Consider the following 25,000-nt stretch of genomic DNA (forward strand, 5'->3'; position numbering starts at 1 on the left):
GGAATCTTCTTGTCCCGCATTTACGAGCCATAACTTGTCTTGGCAACCTTGTAGACAAGTGTCTACCTCAGGTGGCACTCCGTGGGTATCAGTTGTCAGGTAACAACGAGGAGCAGACGTCGGAGGTAACCGTCTCCCCCAGCACATCTTCGAAGTCTATTATTACTCTGAACTCTACCCGAAATTGAACCCCCGTTGGCTGGCGTTCGGTCTCTAGACCATACTATGAAATAAGTCTTTGAACCCCCGTTGGCTGGCGTTCCGTCTCTAGACCATACCATGAAATAAGTCTTCCGTCATGTTATGACATTGGAGAGTTGATCATCAATTTCTTCCATCGTAGCAGTAGATAGTGATGTGAAATGAGTCCCACTATATAATATTCAGAAAATGGTCCTTCCCTATCCTACTCCACCTCCTCTTCCTCCTCTTTCTGCTCCTCCTATTTTTCCTATTCCTCTTCCTTCTCCTGTAGCACCACCACATACTCCTCCTCCTTCTCCTCTTCCCCCTCCTCCTACTCCTCCTCCTCCTACTCCTCCTCCTCCTCCTACTCCTCCTCCTACTCCTCCTTCTACTCCTCCTACTCCTCCTCCTTCTACTCCTCCTCCTCCTCCTCCTACTCCTCCTCCTCGTCTTCCTGGTCCCTCACTTCCTCCTGCTCCTCCTCTTCCTCCTCCTTCTCCTCCTCCTTCTCCTTCTTCTCCTCTTCTTCCTGCTCTTCTTCTTCTTCCTTCTCTTCTTACTTACCTCTCCTCCTCCTCCTCTTCCACTTCCTCCTGCTCTTCTTCCTCCTCCTTGTCTTCCTGCTCCTCCTCTTCCTCCTTCTCTTCCACTTCCTCCTCCCCTCCTTCTCCTCCTCCCTCTCCCCCTTCTCCTCCTCCTCCCTCTCCCCCTCCTTCTCCTCCTCCCCCTACATGGTTATATGGTTACATGGGGCTCTCCCCCCGACATCTAAATTTACATCTCGTCCTTCCCTCGTGGCCGGTGGGTCTCGGCCGGGACGCGCCTCTTCCGTCCTAAGGTCTTCTCTAATCGAGGAGGGGGGTGGGGGGGGGAGGAACGAGGGTGAAAATGAGGATATAATGAGACGTTTAGGGGATAAGGAGGGACACTGTCACGCTGAGAGGTTGTAAGACTGAAGGGGAAAAGGTTTTGTGTTTTTTTTTTAGGTAAGGGAGGAATGGTGAGAATGCGTAAGGTGGAAATTAGGGAGTGTAAGAACTGGTCGAGTGTGGTGATTTTAGTTTGTCTTGAAGTTGTACGAAAAGCGTTAGGGGAAAAAATCAAATTTAGAGATGAAGATAAAAAGGAATTTAGAGTCTGTGAGAGATGTCTCATTGAGAGAGAGTAAAAAAAATGATGAAATTTTGATGAAGATCGAGATAAAGAAAGAGGGTTCTTTTACTCAAAACAAAGAGAAAAAGAGCAATTTAGGGTGTATATAAAGGTTAAGAAAAATTAAGGTTACAGAGGTAGTGCAAATGTGCGACCGAGTTAAGGCTAAATTGGTGTTTAATTAATAAGGATTAACTGGGTATTGAGAGACAGAGTAATGGTTCCTGAGGGTTAGGGAAAAGCTTTGAGTAATTTGGGATTTAGTGAGGGATTAGTGGAACGACTTGGGGATGAATGGAATAGACTGATGGTAGCCAGAATAGAATAAAAAATGTAAATCGGTGTAGATACAGTTAATCGAGATAATCTCTCTCTCTCTCTCTCTCTCTCTCTCTCTCTCTCTCTCTCTCTCTCTCTCTCTCTCTCTCTCTCTCTCTCTCTGTATGTGTGTGTGTGTGTGTGTGTGTAAGCGCGCATCTAGGGACGTTTCCACTAGTGAGGTTTCGAATCGTACAGCCCAACTGATGGCCAATTTTGATACGAGTACTTATTTATATATATTGTACATATATATATATACATATATATATATATATATATATATATGTGTGTGTGTGTGTGTGTGTGTGCGTGCGTGCGTGTGTGGAAATAAACTCTCCTACTGGGATTCGGAACCTCGCCTCAGCGGCTTGCTTTTTGTAAGGCGAAGACCGAACCATCGTACTACTATGACCCTACAAATACTCAGTTGATCCTTATTAATGTATGTATATATATATGTATATATACATATATATATATATATGTATGTATATATATATATGTATGTATATATATATATAATATATATATATATATATATATATACATTAAAAAACAAATATTTATATTTAAATGATAATGAGTCGTGTTGCGGATTATGGACCTATTCAAAAAATGTGTAGAAAATTGATTAATAGTTAATAAAAACCATATAGTGACTATACAGAATTTTTCTGGCAGTGCAATCTGTGTGTGGAAGACGGCACAATAATTGCAAAGTTTAGGCAACGCAAGTCTTCATGCTGTCACATTTACAAAAAAAAATATATATATATATATAATAAAGTAAGTAGAGCGAATTGTGTGGCATTGTATATTTGGCAGAGCATCTTATAACTTGCTGTTAACGTTACCGTCAAATGAATAAATCTGAACTATTTTTGGTGACCGACTTTTATGAGATTATAATCAGTTCTTGCCCTTGGCATTCTGAATGAGTATGTTAGTCATCCTGATGAATCATGCAATTGTTTTGTCTTACCACGAATTAGGTCGACTCTTGATACGTAGATTGTAGATCGAACATGATCAATTAAGTCTACTATTGATACGTAGATTGTACGTCGAACAGGATCAATTAGGTCGACTATTGATACATAGATTGTACGTCGAACAGGATCAGTTAGGTCGACTATTCATAGGTAGATTGTACGTCGAACAGGAACAGTTAGGTCGACTATTGATACGTAGATTGTAGGTCGAATAGGAGCAGTTAGGTCGACTATTGATACGTAGATTGTAGGTCGAACAGGATCAATTAGGTCGATTGTTCATACGTAGATTGTAGGTCGAACAGGATCAATTAGGTCGACTATTGATACGTAGATTGTAGGTCGAACAGGATCAATTAGGTCGACTATTCATATGTAGATTGTAGGTCGAACAGGATCAATTAGGTCGACTATTGATACGTAGATTGTAGGTCGAACAGGATCAATTAGGTCGACTATTGATACGTAGATTGTAGGTCGAACGGGATCAATTAGGTCGACTATTGATACGTAGATTGTAGGTCGAACAGGATATCAAACATAAGAATTTGTCTCCTTAAAGTCTTTATAACTTTCAGGGGGTTTCCATGTGTTAATAAAATCACCTGAAGGCAGGAAGAAAAAATATATTAAGTCGTGAATATCAGTGAAAATGTGAATCAAGATAAGTTAATCCGGTGCTTTTAAACAGATGGGCAATTCGTTTTTTTTTTTTTTTTTTTTATGCTTTGTTCTTTTGAAATCTTTTTAACCAAGTTTTTATACTTTTTCAGCCCTTTTGAAATCTTTTTAACCAAGGTTTTATACTTTTTCAGCCAAAGGGAGAGTTAATTTTTGCAAATGACAAGAATTCCATATCACCACAGGGGTTGGGGGGGGGGCATCAGTGATCTTAAAAACTTATTAATTGGGTCACGGCCTAAAAAAGGTCAAGAACCAATTGACCTTTTCCAGCTGAATAAAATCGCCTGACGACAACCATAAAGAACGTGAACGTCAGTACACGAGACGAGGACCAGACGAAAGAAATTGATAAATGTCAACCAGAAATTAAGTAAATAGATTAATCAATTTTACCACAGCGGATCGAGGTCGAGTGGCGACGCGTGGGAAGGATGGACGAAATTGATTGAGGAGATAGACGAAGATGGATTAAAACTCTTGATGGATGGGCTTACTTCTGCAGGATAGAGGAAGGGGGGAGGGGGGAGAGTGCACAGAGAGACACTAGACTCCTCCTCTTCCTCCACCTCCTCCTCCTCCACCTCCCTCTTCCTCCTCCACCTCCCTCCTCCTCTCCTCCACCTCCCTCCTCCTCCTCCTCCTCCTTCTCCTCCTCCTCCGCCTACTCCTCTTCCTCCTCCTCGTCCTCCTGCCCCATCCCCTCGTCTTCCTCCTGCCCCACCTCCTCATCCTCCTCCTGCCCCACCTCCTCGTCCTCCTCTTCCTTCTCCTCCTCCGCCTTCTCCTACACCTTCTTCCCACCTTCATCCTCATCCTCATCATACTCTTCCTTCTCCTCCTCCTCTTCCTTCTCCTCCTCCGCCTTCTCCTCTTCCTCCTCCTCCTCCTCCTCCTCCTTCTTCTTCTCCTCGTCCTCCTCCTCCTCCTATTCCTCTTCCTCCTCCTCCTCCTACTCCTCTTCCTCCTCCTCCTCCTCCTCCTCTTCCTTCTCCTCCTCCTCCTCCTCCTAGTCCTCCTAGTCCTCCTACTCCTACTCCTTCTCACCCTCATCCTCACCATACTCTTTCTTCTCGTCCTCCTCCTCCTCCTCCTCCTTCTCCTCCTCCTCCTCCTCCACTTCCTCCTTTTCCTCCTCCTCCTCTTCCTCCTCCTCCTCCTCTTCCTTCTCCTCCTCCGCCTACTCCTCTTCCTCCTCCTCCTCCGCCTACTCCTCTTCCTCCTCTTCCTCCTCCTCCTCCTCCTTCTCCTCTTCTTCATCCTCCTCCACCTCCGCCTCCACCAACTCTTCCACCTCCTCCTCCTCCTCCTCCTCCACCTCCTCTTCCACCTCCCTCTCCTCCTCCTCCTCCTCCTCCTCCTCCACCTCCGCCTCCACGAACTCCTCCACCTCCTCCTCCTCCTCCTCCTCCTCGTCCTCCTCCTCGCACTACCGTGTGAGGCCAATAGATCATAACACCGAACTTCGGTGGTGACGGAGACAAATAGATCCTAACCCAGTTTGGCTTTCTGAGATAAATCACGTATTCTGAAATGAACAAACAAAAATGGATTGTAATTATTGATATTGTTATTACAATTATTGTTGTTGTTATTACTATTATCATTGCTATTATTATCATTATTATTATTATTGTTGTTATTGTTATTATTATTATTGTTGTTATTGTTATTATTATTATTGTTGTTATTGTTATTATTATTGTTGTTATTATTATCATTATTGTTATCATTGTTATTATTATTATTATCATTATCATTATTATTATCATTATTATTATTATCATCATCATCATCATTATTATCATCATCATCATTTTTATTATCATTATCATTATCACATCATTATTGTGATTCATTAAATTTACGTTAGAGGGAGTTTGTGACGTTAAACCATATCATCATCATCATCATTATCATTAGTGTTATCATTATCATAATTACTATCATTATCATTATTATCACCATGTATGAGCACTGAGCTTTCTTCTGGGAGGGTAAAAAATGTCGATCGCGAGTCCAACACGTGATCCAAGACGATGGTGAATCACACAAACACACACACACACACACACACACACACACACACACACACACACACACACACACACACACACACAAGACTCGTGGCGCAGTGGTTAGAGTTCCTAGCCCCCACCACGGCGACCCGGGTTCGATTCGAATCCCGCCCAGGGCTGAAAGAATTTCAATATCGCTGCGCTGCGAGTCGTTACTCCAGCTCTCGTAGGCAGGAAGTTGGGTATGTGTGTGCGTGTAAGGTCACAGTATTACCCATAGATCGGTCACATATGAGCCCTGAGCTCTCTTCCGGGAGGGTGAAAATGTCGATCACGAGTCCAACACGTGATCCAAGACCATGTTGAATCACACAAGAACGCATACACACATGCATACACACACACATTGACATAAACACACACACACACACACACACACACACACACACACACACACACACACACACAGGTGTACAAATGACTCAATTGAAGAGGAGTCTGTTCCGAGACGTTCTTCCAAGAACAGACTGTTGTCCTGGTCGACTCTCGAGGTCAACAACCTCCTCCCAAATCGATTGGTTTCTACGGAAGAATGGTCTCGGGTGATTGGTCCTATTCACTTGTGATTAGAGGGCGAATGAGGGTTTTTTTTTTTTTTTTTTTTTAAATCCAAGAGAAGGATGGACGGCAGATCGCATCGTAGGCAATGATTTTTTTTTTTTTTTTTTTTTTATCCAAGAGAAGGGTAGAAGGCAGATCGCATCGTAGGCAATTACTCCTGAGTTCGTCCAAGTTGGATAAAATCGCCTGACGGTAGCTAGAACAAAAGTGTGGTAAGGTCATAGCCTGAAAGGATGCTCGAGTTTCTCACTGATGAATGAAATTCCCTGTAGACATTCCCAAGAAATGGATGAATAGGCGTCGGAGAGGGTGATGCTTCTTCAGACGGAATAAAGAAAGAAACGAATAGATATGAAATAGATTAACTGTACAACAAGATAGAATAATAGATCATATCTCCAGTATACACTATTGGCCTTGCAGTAACAGAATAGTGAAAGATTTGAAGACATAGAGACATACAAAGAGAGAGATCTCCCTCTACATATGGGCATACATCCGTCCTTCAACTAATTCAAATCCATTTGTTTTCCCTTCTATTTCAACTACTTGTGAACGAAAGTCTATCCGTCCTCCCAACCCACTGTCCGGGCCAGAAGCAATGCAGCAGGACACAGCACCTCCGCATCAGGGCGCGACAGCCGAAGCCGGTCTACCCCCACAGATTCATTTACATGGTGACCCTACCCCACTCGTCCACTCACGCGGAATTAGAGAAGACGAGGAGAGTTTCCTTTCGAGCCAAGTCAATTTATCACTCTCCATTCACACATATCCACTTGTCAATTTCCTTCCCTGATCAACTCACATTCCCCCTGCTACTCAATCCCGACTCCCTCAACCCATCAATCCATCTTATTCTCCTCTTTGCCTCTCTCCCCTTACCTATTGGTTCCCCTCTCTACTTCTATTACCTCTTACATGTACCTCTAGTTCTACCTTGCCATCAATCCTCATGTGCTCACTTCTACTCTTCAACCACTCCTTTCGTCTCTTCAATCCACCATTCTCTACCTCTACCTTTGTTCCTTACTATCTTCTTATACCGCATACCATCTTCGCGTACTTTATCACTTCTTCCTTGAAATGGACTTTCTCTTCTTTACTTCTGTTTCCCTTTTATCCCTCACCATTTCTCACACGTCACTCAAGTTCTCTTAATATTCGTTCTCTTTATTGTTCTCATTCTGCTAACCAGGAGCAGCATAAAAGAAATGTTGTGAACGAAGGCGTTGGAATTGTATCGTTTTCGACCTTCTACTTTGTATGCTGTTGCCCGCCTCCCTGTTTCTGTTGTCTTTGTTTCTCTCTCTCTCTCTCTCTCTCTCTCTCTCTCTCTCTCTCTCTCTCTCTCTCTCTCTCTCTCTCTACACACACACACATATATATGGAATTAAACTGTTCTACTGGGATTAAAATCCTCGCCTGAGCGGCTTGCTTATCATAAGACGAAATAATCCGTTTGGTAATAAGCAAGCCGCTCAGGCGAGGGTTCGAATCCCAGCAGGAGAGTTTAATTCCATATGTCATAATGACGCAAATATATATATAAATATATATATATATATATATATATATATATATATATATATATATATATATATATATATATATATATATATATATATATATATATATATATTCTTTTTTTAAGTACCCACCACCTGAAGACACCAAACTCAATCATCGTTCATTCTAGTGCCACTTCTATTGGATAGAATCGCCCGGTGTTGGCCAGGGTAGCATTCACAAAGCGCTAAACCAGTTTAGTCATCTAAATCGAAACCTTGAAACCATTTAATTCGTGTCAGCGTTTCAGGCGAATGAAATCGTCAGGCGTGAGGTAGACTGAAACCAACAAAACATCCTAATTTTTCAGTGTCCCTCCCATAGCCAGTGTTTATTGATGATAAACATATTGTCAATGTTTATATTATTGTCAGTCTTGACCTCCCTAAACATATGATTAATGAAGAGTTACTGTTCGTTGATCCCTTTAAAGTTTGACTGACATCTTCTCCACTTCCACCTGATACTTATAGCCCAGGCTCCACCTACAACTTCTCGTTGTGCCAACATGAGGAAATAGAAGTTGGCAAGGGTGTCATCCATCGCCTCTTCGGGCGCTGACGACATTTCCATGCCTGTGACACCCAAGTTGGCACCAGGAACCATCTGGGTGGCTTCTGTTGGCACCAGGAGCCACCTGGGTGTCCTCTGTTGGCACCGAGGCTCGCGTCGCCAATGGCTTTGGTCACTGACATATTTGTGCGATTTATGGCTTCGGGGGAGGCTAGGTCGGGCGAAACTATGCCAAAAAGTTGACCCATTAAACGCGGTGACCTGATTTACGCATTGTTGTTTTTGGAGTCAAGTGATTTTCTTGTCCTAAAGAGGCGGATGCTGGATAAAGAGGAGTATTGGTCAGTCACTGCCTCGTTTTGCCCCTCCTCCTCTTCATCTCTTTATCTGAATAAAATTGTTTGTCATCAGCTGGAGCAATGATCTTTTAGGAACTCTAACGGACAATCAAATCTGACCCATGGTATACGAAAATTATACACATTTTTTTTTGTCGTAGAGTATCTATCTCTATATACAGTAGCTCCCTTAAAAGATAAAATTATTTTTGTCAACAAATTGTATTAATACAACAATAAAAACGTTTACATTCGACGTATGAAACGTCCTGGGTCATCAAATGTGACCCATGGTATATGAAAAATATACGTCATAGAGTATATAACTCTATATACAGTAGGTCCCTTAAAACCAAAATTATTTTTGTCAGCAAATTGTATTAATACAACAATAACAAATTTTATATTCGCATAGAAGCTCCCTATTTCAAACGGACTGAAAAAGGTTTCAAAAATGATTTATATATTATATATATATATTTTTTTTGCTTGTTTATCTATTTATTTATTTTTCATTTTTTTCTTTATCATTCTTTTTTCTATTGCCGAGGAATGAATAGCTTTACTGAGGAAGTCACTTTACGCTATCCCGATTAAAGTAATTAAACCTGTTTGCTACACGTAATATCTGACATTTCATCAACTGGGGATTAAAGACTGAAAGGGGTTTTTATGCCTTTGTTTTTTGGCTACCTCCCTTATTAGGAAAAAAAAAACCTTTGGTATATGTATGTACCTTCGCATATATTTGAAACATCCTGGGGCATGTTCATGTGTCCGGAATGGAAGAAGAGATTAAAGCCGTGATTAAAGGGACGTCCTTTCAAGATTATGTTTTGATCAATTTCATACCACATGTCTAACTCAGGGGTGATTCCCGGATCCCCGTCACCTGAAGAGAACCGTCAGTCGTCAATCGCCAGTTGATGAAATGTCAGATATTACGTGTAGCAAATTGATTTAATTACGTTAATCAGGATAGTGTAAAGTAATTACCCCCAGTAAAGTCATTCATTCTTCAGCAGTAAAAAAAAAAAAAAAAAAAAAATAGAAATGACTTATGAAACAATTTTTTGGGTCCGTTTGAAAGAGGTAACTTTTACGACAAAATCACCCATTTCTAAACAAAACAAAAACTCACGAGACACAACATCACGAAACTTTCCATTCCCTTGATAAAACCATTCGCCTTTTCCAAAATAAAGTTCCAGAAGAAGACTCCGGAGGGAGGCAGGTTAAGGAAATCCTCAGGCGGTGAGGATCCACGTCTCGGAGGAGAAAAATTCTAACTAATGATACGGATTAGGGACGCCGGCGTGTTTGTCCTTGCGAACAAAAAAATGGGGACTAGACACCACCACCCCACCCCCCGTCCCTCCGCCCTCAACAGTCCGTTCCGCTTTCTCTGATTTTCCTCCTTGTCCTCCTCCTCCTCCTCCTCCTCCTCCTCCTCCTTGTCCTCCTCCACGTCCTTCTCCACGCGCTTCTCCACGTCCTCCTCCTCCTGCTCCTCGCCTCCTCTTCCTCCTCCTCCTTCTCTTCCGCCTCTTCCACCTCCTCTTCCTCCTCCTGCTCCTCTCGTCTTCCTCTTTCCCCTCCTTCTCTTTCTGCTCCTCCTGCTCCTCTGTTCCTCTGTTCCTCTTCCATCTCCTCTGCCTCCTCCACTTCCTCCTCCTCCACCTCCTCTATTCTTCCTCCTCCCCCTCCTCCTCCTCCTCCTCCTCCTCCTCTCTTCTTCGTCCTTCCTCTCCTCCTTCTGCTCCTCTTCCTCTCTTCCTCCTCCTCCTCCTCCTCCTTCTTCCTCCTTCCTCTTCTCCTCCTGCTCCTCTTTCTTCCTCCTCCTTTCTTCTTCTCCTTCCTCTCTTCCTTCTCCTGCTTCTCTTCCTCCTTCTGTCCGACCTCTCTCCATCCACTTCTTCCTTGTCTTTCCCTTTTTCTCCTCATCCTCCTTCCCCTTTCCTTTCTCCTCATCCTCCTTCCCCTTTCCTTTCTCCTCTTCTCTATTCTTCTCCTTACACTTCTTTTCTGTATTCTCTTTCCTCTTCTTCTTCTTCCTCCTTTCCTCCTCCTCTACCTCCTTTTCCTCTTCCTCTTACACCTCTTGCCCCACCTCTTCTTCTACCTCCTCCTCTTCCTCCTGCACTTTCTTCACCTTCTCATCCTCCTCTTCTTCTCTTCCTCGTCCATTTCACTCCAACTCCAACTTTAACCATTTCCTCTTCCTCTTCGTTTTCTCGTTACTCCTCCTCCCGTTTTCTTTTATATTTCCTTCCTTTCTCTCCCTCCTCCATATCTCAGTTTTGTTTTTGTTTTTGTTTTTTAATATCTATCGCTTCGTCTGCTTCATATGTAATTCTTTTTTTTATTTACTTTTTTTTTGCATCCCCGCGTTCTCTTCTTCTTCTTCTTCTTCTTCTTCTTCTTCTTCTTCTTCTTCTTCTTCTTCTTCTTCTTCTTCTTCTTCTTCTTCTTCTTCTTCTTCTTCTTCTTCTTCTTCTTCTTCTTCTTCTTCTTTCTCTTCTTCTTCTTCTTCTTCTTCTTCTTCTTCTTCTTCTTCTTCTTCTTCTTCTTCTTCTTCTTCTTCTTCTTCTTCTTCTTCTTCTTCTTCTTCTTCTTCTTCTTCTTCTTCTTCTTCTTCTTCTTCTTCTTCTTCTTCTTCTTCTTCTTCTTCTTCTTCTTCTTCTTCTTCTCTTTCTCTCCGATAGGGAGGAAGGAAAATGTCTGAAAGTAATACTTCCCTTGATGCAATCAATTTGTTAGATGGAATCGCGACGAAGGACGCAAGCGTCCCATGTCTCCTGATACTCCTAGTGCCACTCTTTCAAGTCGCCTCGTGGCACGCCGGGGGGGGGAGGGGTAATTAAACGACCGTGCCATGGCACGACAATTAGGCACCGTCGACGGGCAAACAACCAACGACAGGAAGGTATCACTGTTGACATATCTTCGTTGGATCTTTCTCCTTGGAGGTTTTGCCCTGGGCTGAATAAAATCGCTTGACGCATGAGACGCTCTCAGATATACAGTACAGATAGATCTCTTTGTTGTGCCTGTTACCTGACTCCGCAGTCCAGGCCATAGGTCAAAGGTGGCGGGTGCTTCGGCCGCAGTTACGAGCCTCATAGCGTATTCTCCTTACCAATAGCAAGAAGTGTTCGTATCATTGTCTTCACGACACAAAGAAATTAAGTTAATTAAATAAATAATTTGACTCTTCAGTTCAGTTATAATAGCCTCTGCGGTCCTGACGTTGCTATCGTCACCGTACTTCACCGTCAACATCTGAAACAACACGGACACCTCCTACCCTTCCTCCTCCTCCACCTCAGCCTTCTCTACCTCCACCTTCTCCTCCACCTCCTCCTTCTCCTCCTCCTTCTCCTCCTCCTCCTCCTCCTCCTCCTCCTCCTCTACCTTCACCTTCTCTTCCTTCACCTCCACCTTCTCCTCCTCCTCCTCTATCTCCACCTCCTCCTCATCCTCCTCCTCCTCTCCTCCTCCTCTACCTCCTCCTCCTCTTCGTCCTCCTCCTACACCTCCACCTCCTCCTCCTCTTCCTCCTCCTCCTACACCTTCAACTTCCCCTCCTCCTCCTCCTCCTCCCTCTCCTCCTCCTCCTCCTCCTCCACCTCCACTTCCTTCACATCGCGCCTTCAATCAAGGCCGCCTTCATCGTCGCCAATATTGCATCGGCTACTCAGCGCCCACGATGGAATATCGCTCATACCCTCCTCCTCCTCCTCCTCCTCCTCCTCCTCCTCCTATTCCTCCTCCTCCTTCTCTTTCTGCTCGTTTTCCCTCTCCCTTTCTCCTCCTTCTCCTCCCCTTCCTCTTCCTCTTCTTCCTGTTCCACTTTCTCTTTTCCTCCTCTTTTATTTCTATTCCTCCTCGTCGTCGTTTTCTCTCTCCTTCTCTCCTCCTCCTCTTCCTCCTCCTCCTCCTCCTCCTCCTCCTCCTCCTCCTCCTCTTCTTCTTCTTCTTCCTCTTCCTCTTTTTCTCCTCCCCCTCCTCTTTATCTTTTCCTCCTCTTTCTCTTACCCTTCCTCCTTCCCCTCGTCGTCGATTTCCTCCTCCTCCTCCTCCTCCTCCTATTCCTCCTCCTCTTCCTCCTCCTCCTCCTCCTCTTCCTCCTCCTCCTCCTCCTCCTCCTCTTCTTCTTCCTCCTCTTCCTCTTCCTCTTTTTCTCCTCCCCCTCCTCTTTATCTTTTCCTCCTCTTTTTCTTACCCTTCCTCCTTCCCCTCGTCGTCGATTTCCTCCTCCTCCTCCTCCTCCTCCTCCTCCTCCTCCTCCTCTCCATCGCCTCTCCTTTCACTGCGAACAATGGAAACAATTTATTGTTTCCCCCTCCTTATCCTCTTTGTACAAAAGGTTCATTCACAACGCGTTAAGTCCCATCTTCGGCACTGTATAAGATCCTGGACTGAATTTCCCTGGCGTTAACGAAAACAAAGCGTATAAAGGAATCCCCGTAGCGAAGGATTAATATACTCTTAATCCCGGAAGCATAAAGAGTAAAATCATCAAGAGGTAGGCAGAATAAGATATAAAAAGATCATCATTGTATAGAGGAGGTTTAGGCGTCCTGGTGTTTGGATTTTCGATTACCAATTTTGGAGGCTATCACTACCATCATTCAGGATTTTTTTTTTTTTTTAGCAGCATTGGAAGGCGGTCTAGATTAAAAAATAAGATATAAATAGAAATACAAATACATGTTTCATTTGTATCTATATGCATATAGAAGAATTTATATGTGCATATATATATATATATATATATATATATATATATATAATATGTATGTGTGTGTGCGTGTGTGTTTCATGCGTTCATAATTTTGGTTGTGCCTGCTTGTGTGTGTATTTGGGTGGAAGTGTGTGTGTGATTGTGTGTGCGTGTGTATACCGTTTACACGTGTACATTTGTTTTTCGTGTGTACGTGAACATACACACGTATGTGTCTGTGAGTATATCTTTGTTTACAAGTTCATTTGCCTGCTTGTTTGTTTGCATAAATGAGTGTTTCTCAGATCTACAATAGCAACACTCTTGTGTCCTAAGTCAACAAATACCTGCACTGATGCAACTTTTGGTTGGATCTTGTACAGTTGATTTTTTTTTTTTTTTCATAAACAAATGCCCACATTGATGGAACCTTTTGGTTGAAACTTGTACAGTTACAAACTTCTTTTTTTATTCGTAAACTTCACCTCTTGTGTAACGCTTAACTTCACAAATGTTGTTCGTGTGAGTGTATTAAGGCAGAAATTGGTATATGTAATTAGGCTTGTATGTCTGTTTCATTATTTATCATGGCTCTAAAACGGTTTATCTTTAGCAACATTTTAATCATCTTTCTTAGTATCTATACGAAATACAATCCAAATATTATGTTTTAGAATTTATGTGTATTATTTTGCAAATTCATCACAGTAGTCTATAATGACCTCAGAATGCCTTGTTTCTGTAAACGATAAATTCATTATTTTCATTTCCGACATATTCATTATTTTTACTGAAACAAAAATTTCCTATAATTCACTGCATGAAGAATATTGTCACTAAAGATTCTTTTAGTCTGAAGGAACCACAAGGCACATCCACACGGGCGTCCGACATGCGACGAACATGCGACGAACATGAAGAAGTGCTGGCCACACTCTAGCGGCTTTCTCCGTGTTTGTCACATGTTTGCAACACGTGTGGACATGCCCTTGGTTTGTCAAGTTTCTTGAAAACTCTTTAGACAAATGATCCCGGAATTGCTTGCCACATGTCAGATTCAAGAATGTAACAAAGGTTTGTGTGTGTGTGTGTGTGTGTGTGTGTGCGTGCATTTGTGTGTGTATATGAATATATATGATATATATATATATATATATATATATATATGTGTGTGTGTGTGTGTGTGTGTGTGTGTGTGTGTGTGTGTGTGTGTGTGTGTGTAAAGGGAATCTCTGTGTGTGTGCGCGCGCGCGTTTTCGACCTCTTATCGGTTCATTAATGCCGGCAATTCTCATCTACGGTGTTTATGACATTGTTTCTGACAGGTACATTATCTCTTTGATGTGGCACCAGCCTTATGGTTTGGCTCCTCATTTCGATTATCTTTTTATTCATTTATCAATCTTTATTTTTTATTTGTTCTTATTCATTTTTTTTTTTTTCAGTTTTCAGTCACACTGGATATTTTCTCCAAAGATGTTGTGTGTTCGTATGGCTAAAAATGATATCAAAATAATTAAAGTTTCCAAAATTCTTTTACAATATCTTCAAAAGTATACTTTTTTTCAACTCTGATTCATACGTTAATCATTACTGTCACCACAGACAAACTAACCGACATTCAGATTACCAAACAAATAAGACATCGTAACCGAAGTCGTGGTCGTAGTCAGACGAACACACGATACGCTTGGGTTGTCTTAGGAGCATGATGACACACCTTACTGAAGCCTCGCAGAAACTTCAGCCCTTCACCTTTGATTTCCCCCCACAGCGCTGAAGCAGATGGGCCTTGATGAATCGACCCTACTTCAGGAGATAGAGCAAATACTCGGATTCGGTTCCATATCCCCTGCCGGCACCCAACCACCCCCAAAGTTCGAGTTCGAAAAGCCGGTTAAGTTGGAGAAACCCGAAAGAGATACAGACCAAGGTGACTTTGAAGACGTTTGAGGTTTCTTTGCTGATTAACCAAAGCCAGTTAACTTAACCATCATTAATCTCTCCCCCCTCCCCTTCCCGCCCCCTTCCCCCCCCCCTCTGCAGTTGTTTACATTCTGAGTCTAATCATATCCACCGCAAGACTAACATCATTATTCCCAGGTTCGACCCCCTGTCTGCTGTATCTTGACCTGACTGGCTGGCAGACTGCGACGCTAACACCCACACTCTGCCACTCTTTATATATTTTGTTTTTGTTGGCGACAAACAATTTTATTCAGCTGTCGAACAGATGCGTGTTTATAAGAACCTTTATACAATACCTGTCGCTCTGCTGAATGATTTAGTTTTTTGGTAACCAGAACAAAATATATACAGCGTGTCAGAGTGCTCTTGGAATTTATTTATTTTACTTTATTTTTGTTTTGTTTTTGTTTTTTTCCGCGCTGACAACTCGCCCAACCCTTGCCAGTGTGTATATGTTGTAAATATTATTAATAATGATTCTGGCCTGTTGCCACTGATTTTTTTCTAAGATAATTGATTGCTTATTAATTCAGTCTTACATAGATCTATCTATCTATCTATATAAATGTATATATATATATATATATATGTATATATATGTACATATATATATATATGTATATATATATATATATATATATACATGTATGTATATATATATTTATATATATATATATATATATACATACATATTAACAAACGTGCAGAAGAATGCTTTAACATCGTGTTTTTTTAATATCAGAAATAATAATATAAAAAAAACAGGGAAAATTAAAACTACAAACAGATCGTTTTCGTCCAAGAAAGCATACTGACGTTACATAACACAAAACAGCTTAGAAATGAAGAACTACTAACATCCTAACCACTATTCTTTATTGTTCAATTTTTCTTGTGAACATAACATATAGACTCTCGCGCTATGTACCCCTGTGGATGGCTTAATAGACGAAAGTGTTCGGCCAACAGTTTTCCCTCTGTGGCTTTCTGCACGCACATGTACACACATAGACACACGTATAGTATGTATAAATGAGGACTTTGGTGTCATAGTAAGGCGTACAATGGAATGAATCGTATTTTTACTTCGCAGCAACATTAGAAATGTACAAGCGAACACTTTAGTATTGCTACATAGCACCAGCAACCACTAAGACATTGAGCTGCTGTGTCAGGCTCGTTCACTCACAATTGTATATTATAGCATGAATATGTTGGGCATGATTGAGTGCATATCGGTGTGTGTAATTCACCATGGTCTTGGATCACGCGTTGGATTCGTGATCGACAGCTATTTCCCTCCCGGAAGAGAGCTCAGAGCTCGTATATGACAGATCTATGGGTAATGCTGTGACCTTACACGCACACACACACACCCAACTCCCCGCCCACGAGAGTTGAAGTAACGACTCGCAGCGCAGCGATACTGAAGTTATTTCAGTCCCGGGCTGGATTCGAACCCGGACCGTGGTAGTGGCAGCTAGGAACTTTATCACTGCGCTACGAGTCGTGTATGTGTGTGTGTTTATGTGTGTGTGTTTGTGTGTGTGTGTGTGTGTGTGTGTGTGTGTGTGTGTGTGTGTGTGTGTGTGTGTGTGTGTGCGCGCGCGTTTGTTTGGGAGGAAGAGTGTGGGTTTTAGGTGGATGCGTGTGTGTGTGTGTGTGTGCGTGTTTGCGTGCGCATGAATATATACATGTATGTTTGCCTAGTTATGTGTGTGTCCGCATATCTAGACCACCATTTGCATGAATAGATACACATTCCTATATTACCAAACCTCAACAAACGGAATGAAGTAACACATATAAAGTCTTAATCTGTATAACCCGTACCAAAATTCTCCGTAACATATCAAAAGCACATTTTCTTAAAGAAGAATCCAATATACCAGAAGGTTGACTTTGTCCTGGATTCTGGAAACCTTCTGGAAACCCTCTGGAAACCCTTTTTCTTCAGCATGAGTTCCCAGCTCGCTTCTCCATAACATATCAAAAGCACATTTTCTTAAAGAAGAAGTCTAATGTACCAGAAGGTTGACTTTGTCCTGGATTCTGGAAACCTTCTGGAAACCTTCTGGAAACCCTTTTTCTTCAGCATGAGTTCCCAGCTCGCGCCTCCATAACATATCAAAAGCACATTTTCTTAGAGAAGAAGTCTAATGTACCAGAAGGTTGACTTTGTCCTGGATTCTGGAAACCTTCTGGAAATCTTCTGGAAACCCTTTTTCTTCAGCATGAGACCCAACCTCGCGCATGCGTAATATTCTTGATGAACTCTCCTGACCTTATGTATATAATGATGAACCTCCTTGGGCTTGTCGCCCCGAGGGCCTTGAAGTTCTTTTACTTGCACGCCCAACGCCCATAGACCACTCACGCCCTTAGGCTCGCTTCGTGGGCGTGGGAGGTCTCTGAGCGGCTGGAAGGGCGTTTTTGCTATGTATACTCTTTCAGCTTTATCTGGGTTTCTTGCTGAAGCGGCTTTGGTGAGTGTTATGTTTTTTGTTGTTGTGTTTTTTATTGTTTGTTTATTATATTTTAAGGACGTGTATTTGAACCAGGGTTAATTTCAAATACTGACCTGGTTTTTCTTATGCTACAGAATAGTAATGCATTGATTAGGACAGATTCACGCATATGCACACACACACACACACACACACACACACACACACACACACACACACACACACACACACACACACACACACACACACACACACACACACACACACACAAAATTCACATACAATTCACACACCACGAGCATAGCTCCCCTTCCCGTAAGATACAACTAGGTAGGTGAACACACACACATACACACACACACACACACACGCACACACACACACACACACACACACACACACACACACACACACACACACACACACACACATACACACAGTGACGCATATAAGCAGTAATTAAAACCGACTTTTAACAAAAATCGTGGCAGGAGGAATAGAACAGAAGAATACATCAAGAAAAATCAAGAATAATACTCACTAAACAAAAATGAACGAAAACAAAGGGGAAACTCAACGAGAAACATGAATTATCTGTCTTTGTATAAAGGTTTCCGTCCTTTTTTAGTCTTCCAAATAGGATATCACATGACTGTATCGGAGAAAGAAAATATTTTTTTCTGTATTTCTCGAAATGGATGGGGAGTTATTTTTATCAAACTGTTGGTACAGCTCACGGATTTGAGTCTTCACCTGGACCTTTTTGTTCGCCTGTTTTATATTATGCGTAAAAGAATTCTGGGCCCGACTTCCACTTCGTTTGGATTAGATTTACAAGGGATTTCTCTTTTTACGAGGGAACATTCAAGGTTTTGAATACAGGGAGGATTCACTTTACTTTTTTCAAAATGCACACACATATACACACAGAAACATACACACACATGTGTATGTATATATATATATATATATGTATATATATATGTATGTATATATACATATGTATATATATATATGTATGTATATATATATATACATATATATATATATATGTATGTATATATATATACATATATATATATGTATGTGTGTGTGTGTGTGTGTGTGTGTGTGTGTGTGTGTGTGTGTGTGTGTGTGTGTGTGTGTGTGTGTGTGTGGAAAAAAACAGCCGAAGCAAAAATACACAAGATTCTAAAGTGATTCGAGTTGCTGAGGGATGAATGGGTTTTTTGGGGCGAGTGTGAGATGGCTGTGTGATGAGTGTATGCTTTGACTTGGGCAACCTCTTGTAGGGGAGAAAGGTATTTCGGTATGTATGTATGTATATATGTATGTATGTATATGTATGTATGCTATGTGTATGTATGTATGTATGTGTGTATGTATGTATGTTTGCATGCATGTGTGTATGTATGTATGTATGTATGTTTGCATGTATATATGTATGTATGTATGTAAATGTACTTATGTGTGGATGTATGGATGTATGTATGCATTTAGATATATCCGCATATACTTTTATGCACACATGTACATATGTGTGTACATATATATTCTGTATAATATATATATATATATATATATATATATATATATATTATACGTATATATACATAAACATTTGTGTGCACGGAAAGGACACATAATACATTTCCCGAAGAATTGTCGTCCCCGGTCTCAGGTACCAACTTCAAGAGTTCTCTCCGTCTCGTCCCTCCCTCGGGGCTCCCGCAATTTATAATGGGTTCACGGGATTTGTAGCCGACGACTTTTAGGGATCGCGGGAGGTCGGGAGGCTGAAGGGGAGCCTGGGGGGGGGGGAGGAAGTGGGAAGGGTTGAGGGAGTGTGGGAATGGAACGTGGATGAAATTGGAGGGGTTAATATAATGGTGAATAGGTGGGAGGAAGAATAGGGAGAGTAGTATAAGGGAGAGGAGGAGGAGGAGAGTGAGAAGGAAAAGCTATTTAAAAAGATAAGGGAATTTGGAAAGTTAATATTCTTTGTTACTGGAAGAGCTTAGCATGGTGATGAATATGACAATACTAATTGGTAGAAGAAACAAGAGTATTTAAATGAAACCAAATTGAAGAGAAAGAGAAAAAATAAAGAAAAAAGGAGGAGGAGCAAAATTTTGTCGGAGAGGCGAAGTTGGAGGAAGAGTAGGAGGAGGAGGAGAAGGAGGAGGGAGAGCAGGAGGAGGAGTATAAGAAAAAAAAAGCGAGGAGGAAATTTTATTGAAAAATGAGGAACACTGTAACACGGAATAAAGAAGAAAGTGACACCTGGAGGCTCGCTCGGGAAGGAAATAATCAGAAAACGGAATTTTCACTCAAAAAAAAAAAAAATGTGTTTTTTGTTTTTCTTCATAATAGTCTCCTGTCGGCTTGTTTTATCATTACAACGCATTGTAACTCATTAACACTTATCATGGCATATGGGGATCGGTCGCAGCACTCTCAGGGCATAATGAACTTAGAGAAGACAAAGAAGGACCTTCAGATGAGGAGGGTCTGTGTGTAAGAGCGTCTGAAGACTGCAGAAGCTCACGTTAACGTTCTGGAGGGAAATGAAAACAAATTTACGACCTCGGAGTCGAAGTCACATAAGATCCTGGAAGACAAGGAAGGAAAGAAGCGTAATTAAGTATAACAATGAAAAATGTGTGAATGTGACGATTAGAGAATAGAGGAAGAGGAGAAGGAAGAGGAGGGGAGGAGGAGGAGAAGGAAGAGGAGGGGAGGAGGATTAGGAGGAAGAGGAACTGAAAATGGGAGATACGAGGGGAATAAGATGAGGCTGAGAAGAAAAAAAGAAAGTAAAAAATAAATAGGCTTTTTCGGAGAATAAAACAAGAAAAAAAACACGTGATAAAAAGAGGAATGTGAGAAAAGAGACACTTGGAAGAATGAATGGGAAGAAAGAGACAGACAACAACAACAAAAAAATGCAAAAAAGAATATAAGAAAAGTTATCAAAGGAAAGAGGAAAGATGTAGAAAGAAAGAGTATATAATTATGGTGACCGGACGGAACAACAACGGAGATAAAATCAAAAGACGTTTCGAGCGAATCTAAGAAGAACTTTGAGAAAGAAAGTAAAGAAAAAGACTTCATCTGAGCGGCTGAAGCAGAAAGAGCTAGTATATGGAATGGAGGAGAAACGGCTAGAAAAAAAAAGAGAGAAAAAGAGAAAAAAAATATCGAAAAATGAGCCGTGACGGAGTAGAAGGACGACACTAACGTCAGCAAAAAGAGAGAAAAGAGAAAGAGAGACGAAGAAGGTAAACGAAAGATGGTTCTTTGAGCTTCTCTCGAAGTAAAAGCCTGGTACAAACCTTTATATAGCCACTTGTGACTAGGGCAGGGCAGCTACGCTATCTTCTGTTGTTTTGAAACTGAGTTTCTCATTTATTGCGTGTTTGCTTGCTGAGGGCGGTAGGGTAGGGTGGAGGAGGAAGGTGGGGTGGAAGTGGAAGGGGAGGTGGAAGGGAGCGGCATATAGAACCAGTACGGCAGTAATGTGTCCTCAGTTCACAATTAAATGTCAGTTTGTAAAGACGACTGAGTCAGGAACTGTCGAGGTAACAATAAGGCTTGTGTCCAGTTACTCAAAGGAATTGTGATCTTTTACCCAAGACAACCGTGGCAGAGGCTATGAAAGGGGATGGTCGTAAGGAACGCTCTGTCATGAAATATGTAGTTTTTTTTATGAAGCCATCTTCAACGTCCTAGTTAGTATCTATTTCTGTATCTATTTTTTTTTCATTCGTTTACCAAGCGAGACAGGTTTGATTGTATATTTCTTATTTACTCTTCATTAATTTTTTTCATTGCTTATCTTCGTATCTGCGTATATGTTTATCTATTTAGATGTCTTTTATTTTTCTATTCTATTTCGTTTATTTGTTGGTTTCTTTTTTATAAAATTGGAGGATTTTTTTCAATTTAAGCCCTAATTCTTCCTAAGATTGACACTCAGTTGGACAGATTATTCTATATAAAAAAAAAACATAATAATAGAAAAATAATAATAATAATGATAATTATAATACTACTACTACTACTACTACTAATAATAATAATAATAATAATAATAATAATAATGATAACTAATAATTAATAATAGTAATTAATAATAATAATAATAATATTTAATAATTATTTAATAATAATAATATTTAATAATAATAATATTTAATAATAATAATAATAATAATGATAATAATAGTAGTAGTTGTAGTAGTAGTAGTAGTAGAAGTAGTGTTGAAGGAATCGGACTTCCTCTGATATAGCATTCCTTTTTTATTTCGAAAAAAAAACATAATTTTCATGAGACTGCCATGAAAAGTCTTAGTCCTTTTGAGTACTAACCAGCCTCTGCGCTGATAAACAGAACTCCGTAGGGCGCGGGCTTCCTACGCATAAAGTAAACTCTTACGAATTTATTTCTCTCGGATGAGAAAAAGAGTAGAAGGAAAAATAGGAAGAACAAAACGAAAAGAAATAAAAGAAAGGCCGGATCTAACGAGAATCAAGAGAGTACGGTATATGAATGGAGGAATGTAAAAAGACAAAAGTCAAAGGTAATTAGAAAAAAAATCTCAGGGTGCAACAAAAATTAAGGACATAAATTTGGAAAAAATATATATAAAAGAATAAACACAATTAAAAAGGCTCAGAGTGCAACAAAAATTAGGAATAGAAATGAAAAATTAAATAATAAAAACATTATATATTAAAGAAACTAATCTGGTTCTTGGTCTAACTGAAACAATAAATGAAAGAGAATATGAAATTTAGAAAAGTGCGTAAGACAAGAAGAAAAATTATTTGAATGAAAAACATGAAAGAAAGTGGTCTGGACGTGGGCACTCAGTAAGTAAAGGAGAAGAAGGAAGAAAGAAAAAAGAAAAACTAGAAAAATGATTAAATGTAAACACGAAAGCTCGTCTCTGCAGAAGGGAAAGAAAAATGGAAGATGGGGCAACTTTACTTATATACATACATACATTATATATATATATATATATATATATATATATATATATATATATATATTCAAAGTAGACCACTTGGAAAAAGAAACTAATGAAGCAGAGCGCTTTCGTATATTACATCCAGTGCGAAAAATACTTTTTGCACTGGGTGTGATATACGAAAGCGCTCTGCTTCGTTAGTTTCTTTTTCCAAGCGGTCTATTTTGCACAAGTGAACACACGTACCCGTGTTCTTATTAGCATATACAGTATATATATATATATATATATATATATATATATATATGTATGTATATATATATATATATATGTATGTATATATATATATATGTATATATATATATATATATATGTGTGTGTGTGTATATGTGTGTGTGTATATATATATATATATATCACAGGTGAGAAATGTAGTAACACATTTATAAATCACAACTAACACCACAGTCGGACGAAAGAAAGAGTTGCGTAAGCGGAACTATATATTTCGATTGCTACCTGCAATCCTCTTCAGTAGTACAAAGTGGCAGGGAGGAGGCTATCTTAAGTAGCAACCTCTTACAAAAGAAAGGGAACACGAGAAAATACAGAACATCACTGCCCCAGCCCTAGTTGACCTGAGGCTGACACGAGGTCGGGTCAGGGGGAGGGGGAGGAAGCTTGTTGACAATATTTTTGGTGATGAATAGTCCTGAAATGATGTCTGGGGTCCATTGACCCTTGGAAATATTCATCGTGGGCAGATAATCAATTAATGTTGATTCCACCATTTTCCTTCTGAACCCACACCCTGATTTGTAAATGAGATCAGATTTCTCCCAGTCCAACCGGTGATTAAATTTATCAACGTGTTGAAACACTGCTGAATTTATTTGGCCATATCTAATCGACCTTTTGTGTTCATTTAATCTTGTCGGTAGGTCTCTTCCCGTCTGGCCAATGTATGAAAGGTTACAATCTTTACATGGAAGGGAGTAAACACCTGGGATATGTTCTTCCTTCAACCTCTGGTGAACATTAACAACTTTTTTATTAATAGTATTAGGGTAGTTATGAATTAAATTTACTTTCTCTTTGGGAAGAAACTTGGACAATTGACTGATGGACTCTGAGAAGGGGATGACTAGGGGATTTTGTCTCTCTTTCTTTAACTTAGTAGTTAAAGAAAGAGAGACAAAATCCCCTAGTCATCCCCTTCTCAGAGTCCATCAGTCAATTGTCCAAGTTTCTTCCCAAAGAGAAAGTAAATTTAATTCATAACTACCCTAATACTATTAATAAAAAAGTTGTTAATGTTCACCAGAGGTTGAAGGAAGAACATATCCCAGGTGTTTACTCCCTTCCATGTAAAGATTGTAACCTTTCATACATTGGCCAGACGGGAAGAGACCTACCGACAAGATTAAATGAACACAAAAGGTCGATTAGATATGGCCAAATAAATTCAGCAGTGTTTCAACACGTTGATAAATTTAATCACCGGTTGGACTGGGAGAAATCTGATCTCATTTACAAATCAGGGTGTGGGTTCAGAAGGAAAATGGTGGAATCAACATTAATTGATTATCTGCCCACGATGAATATTTCCAAGGGTCAATGGACCCCAGACATCATTTCAGGACTATTCATCACCAAAAATATTGTCAACAAGCTTCCTCCCCCTCCCCCTGACCCGACCTCGTGTCAGCCTCAGGTCAACTAGGGCTGGGGCAGTGATGTTCTGTATTTTCACGTGTTCCCTTTCTTTTGTAAGAGGTTGCTACTTAAGATAGCCTCCTCCCTGCCACTTTGTACTACTGAAGAGGATTGCAGGTAGCAATCGAAATATATAGTTCCGCTTACGCAACTCTTTCTTTCGTCCGACTGTGGTGTTAGTTGTGATATATATATATATGTATATATATATATACATATATATATATATATATATATATATATATATATTCTTTAACAATTTCTTTTCTTTTCTCTTATATATTAATACATGTATATATGTGTATATATCCAAAATGTTCTTTAACGTGGTTCACTAAAACGTGCCAGAGTAAAAAAGCAAAAAACGGAGATAAAGATAAAGAACAAAACTGAGTTGATTTTTTTTTTCTTTTTTCTTTTTTTCTTTTTTAACTGCTCCGGTTACGACCGTGGGAGAATATTAGCTTTATCAGCTCTGGCAGAGTCTCCCATGAGAAATGTAGAACATACGTGTATATGGGAGCGTTGGGATATTGTTGGTTCCGCGAGTGTGATGCTTTCGTTTGGAATGTTTTGTTCCTGCAGGGAGTTACCCAGCGCTGGAGATAGGAATGATATTGTGAGCTACAAAGAGTTACAATGACTCAGCATGTGGACAAAAGATATTTCCGTCCACGGCGAGTGAAATACGGGAAAATTATGCTCATAAGTAAATAAACTAAACTGAAATAGATTAAATAAAAAAAATAAACTAA

The 25,000-nt window shown here is 40.3% G+C and overlaps 1 protein-coding gene across 26 annotated transcripts in view; it reads left to right on the top strand.

Annotated features, from left to right (window-relative positions):
• The window catches only part of LOC143021915 (uncharacterized), a 1,014,474-nt gene that overhangs the window by 518,198 nt on the left and 471,276 nt on the right, over nt 1-25,000 (top strand). For 25 of the 26 annotated variants that reach the window (XR_012966019.1, XM_076179768.1, XM_076179769.1 and 22 more), the window contains one exon: nt 14,892-15,050. The exons of the other annotated variant lie outside the window; for it this stretch is intronic. Coding sequence is in view for 24 of the 25 variants with exons in the window: in XM_076179768.1 (XP_076035883.1) it covers nt 14,892-15,050 (159 nt within the window). In the remaining variant the exon portion in view is untranslated. The remainder of the gene's footprint in view (nt 1-14,891; nt 15,051-25,000) is intronic. 26 annotated transcript variants of the gene reach the window in all.

Source organism: Oratosquilla oratoria, chromosome 43 (genome assembly GCF_046742065.1).
Source record: "Oratosquilla oratoria isolate Oo_2021 chromosome 43, ASM4674206v1, whole genome shotgun sequence".
Classification (NCBI taxonomy): domain Eukaryota; kingdom Metazoa; phylum Arthropoda; class Malacostraca; order Stomatopoda; family Squillidae; genus Oratosquilla; species Oratosquilla oratoria.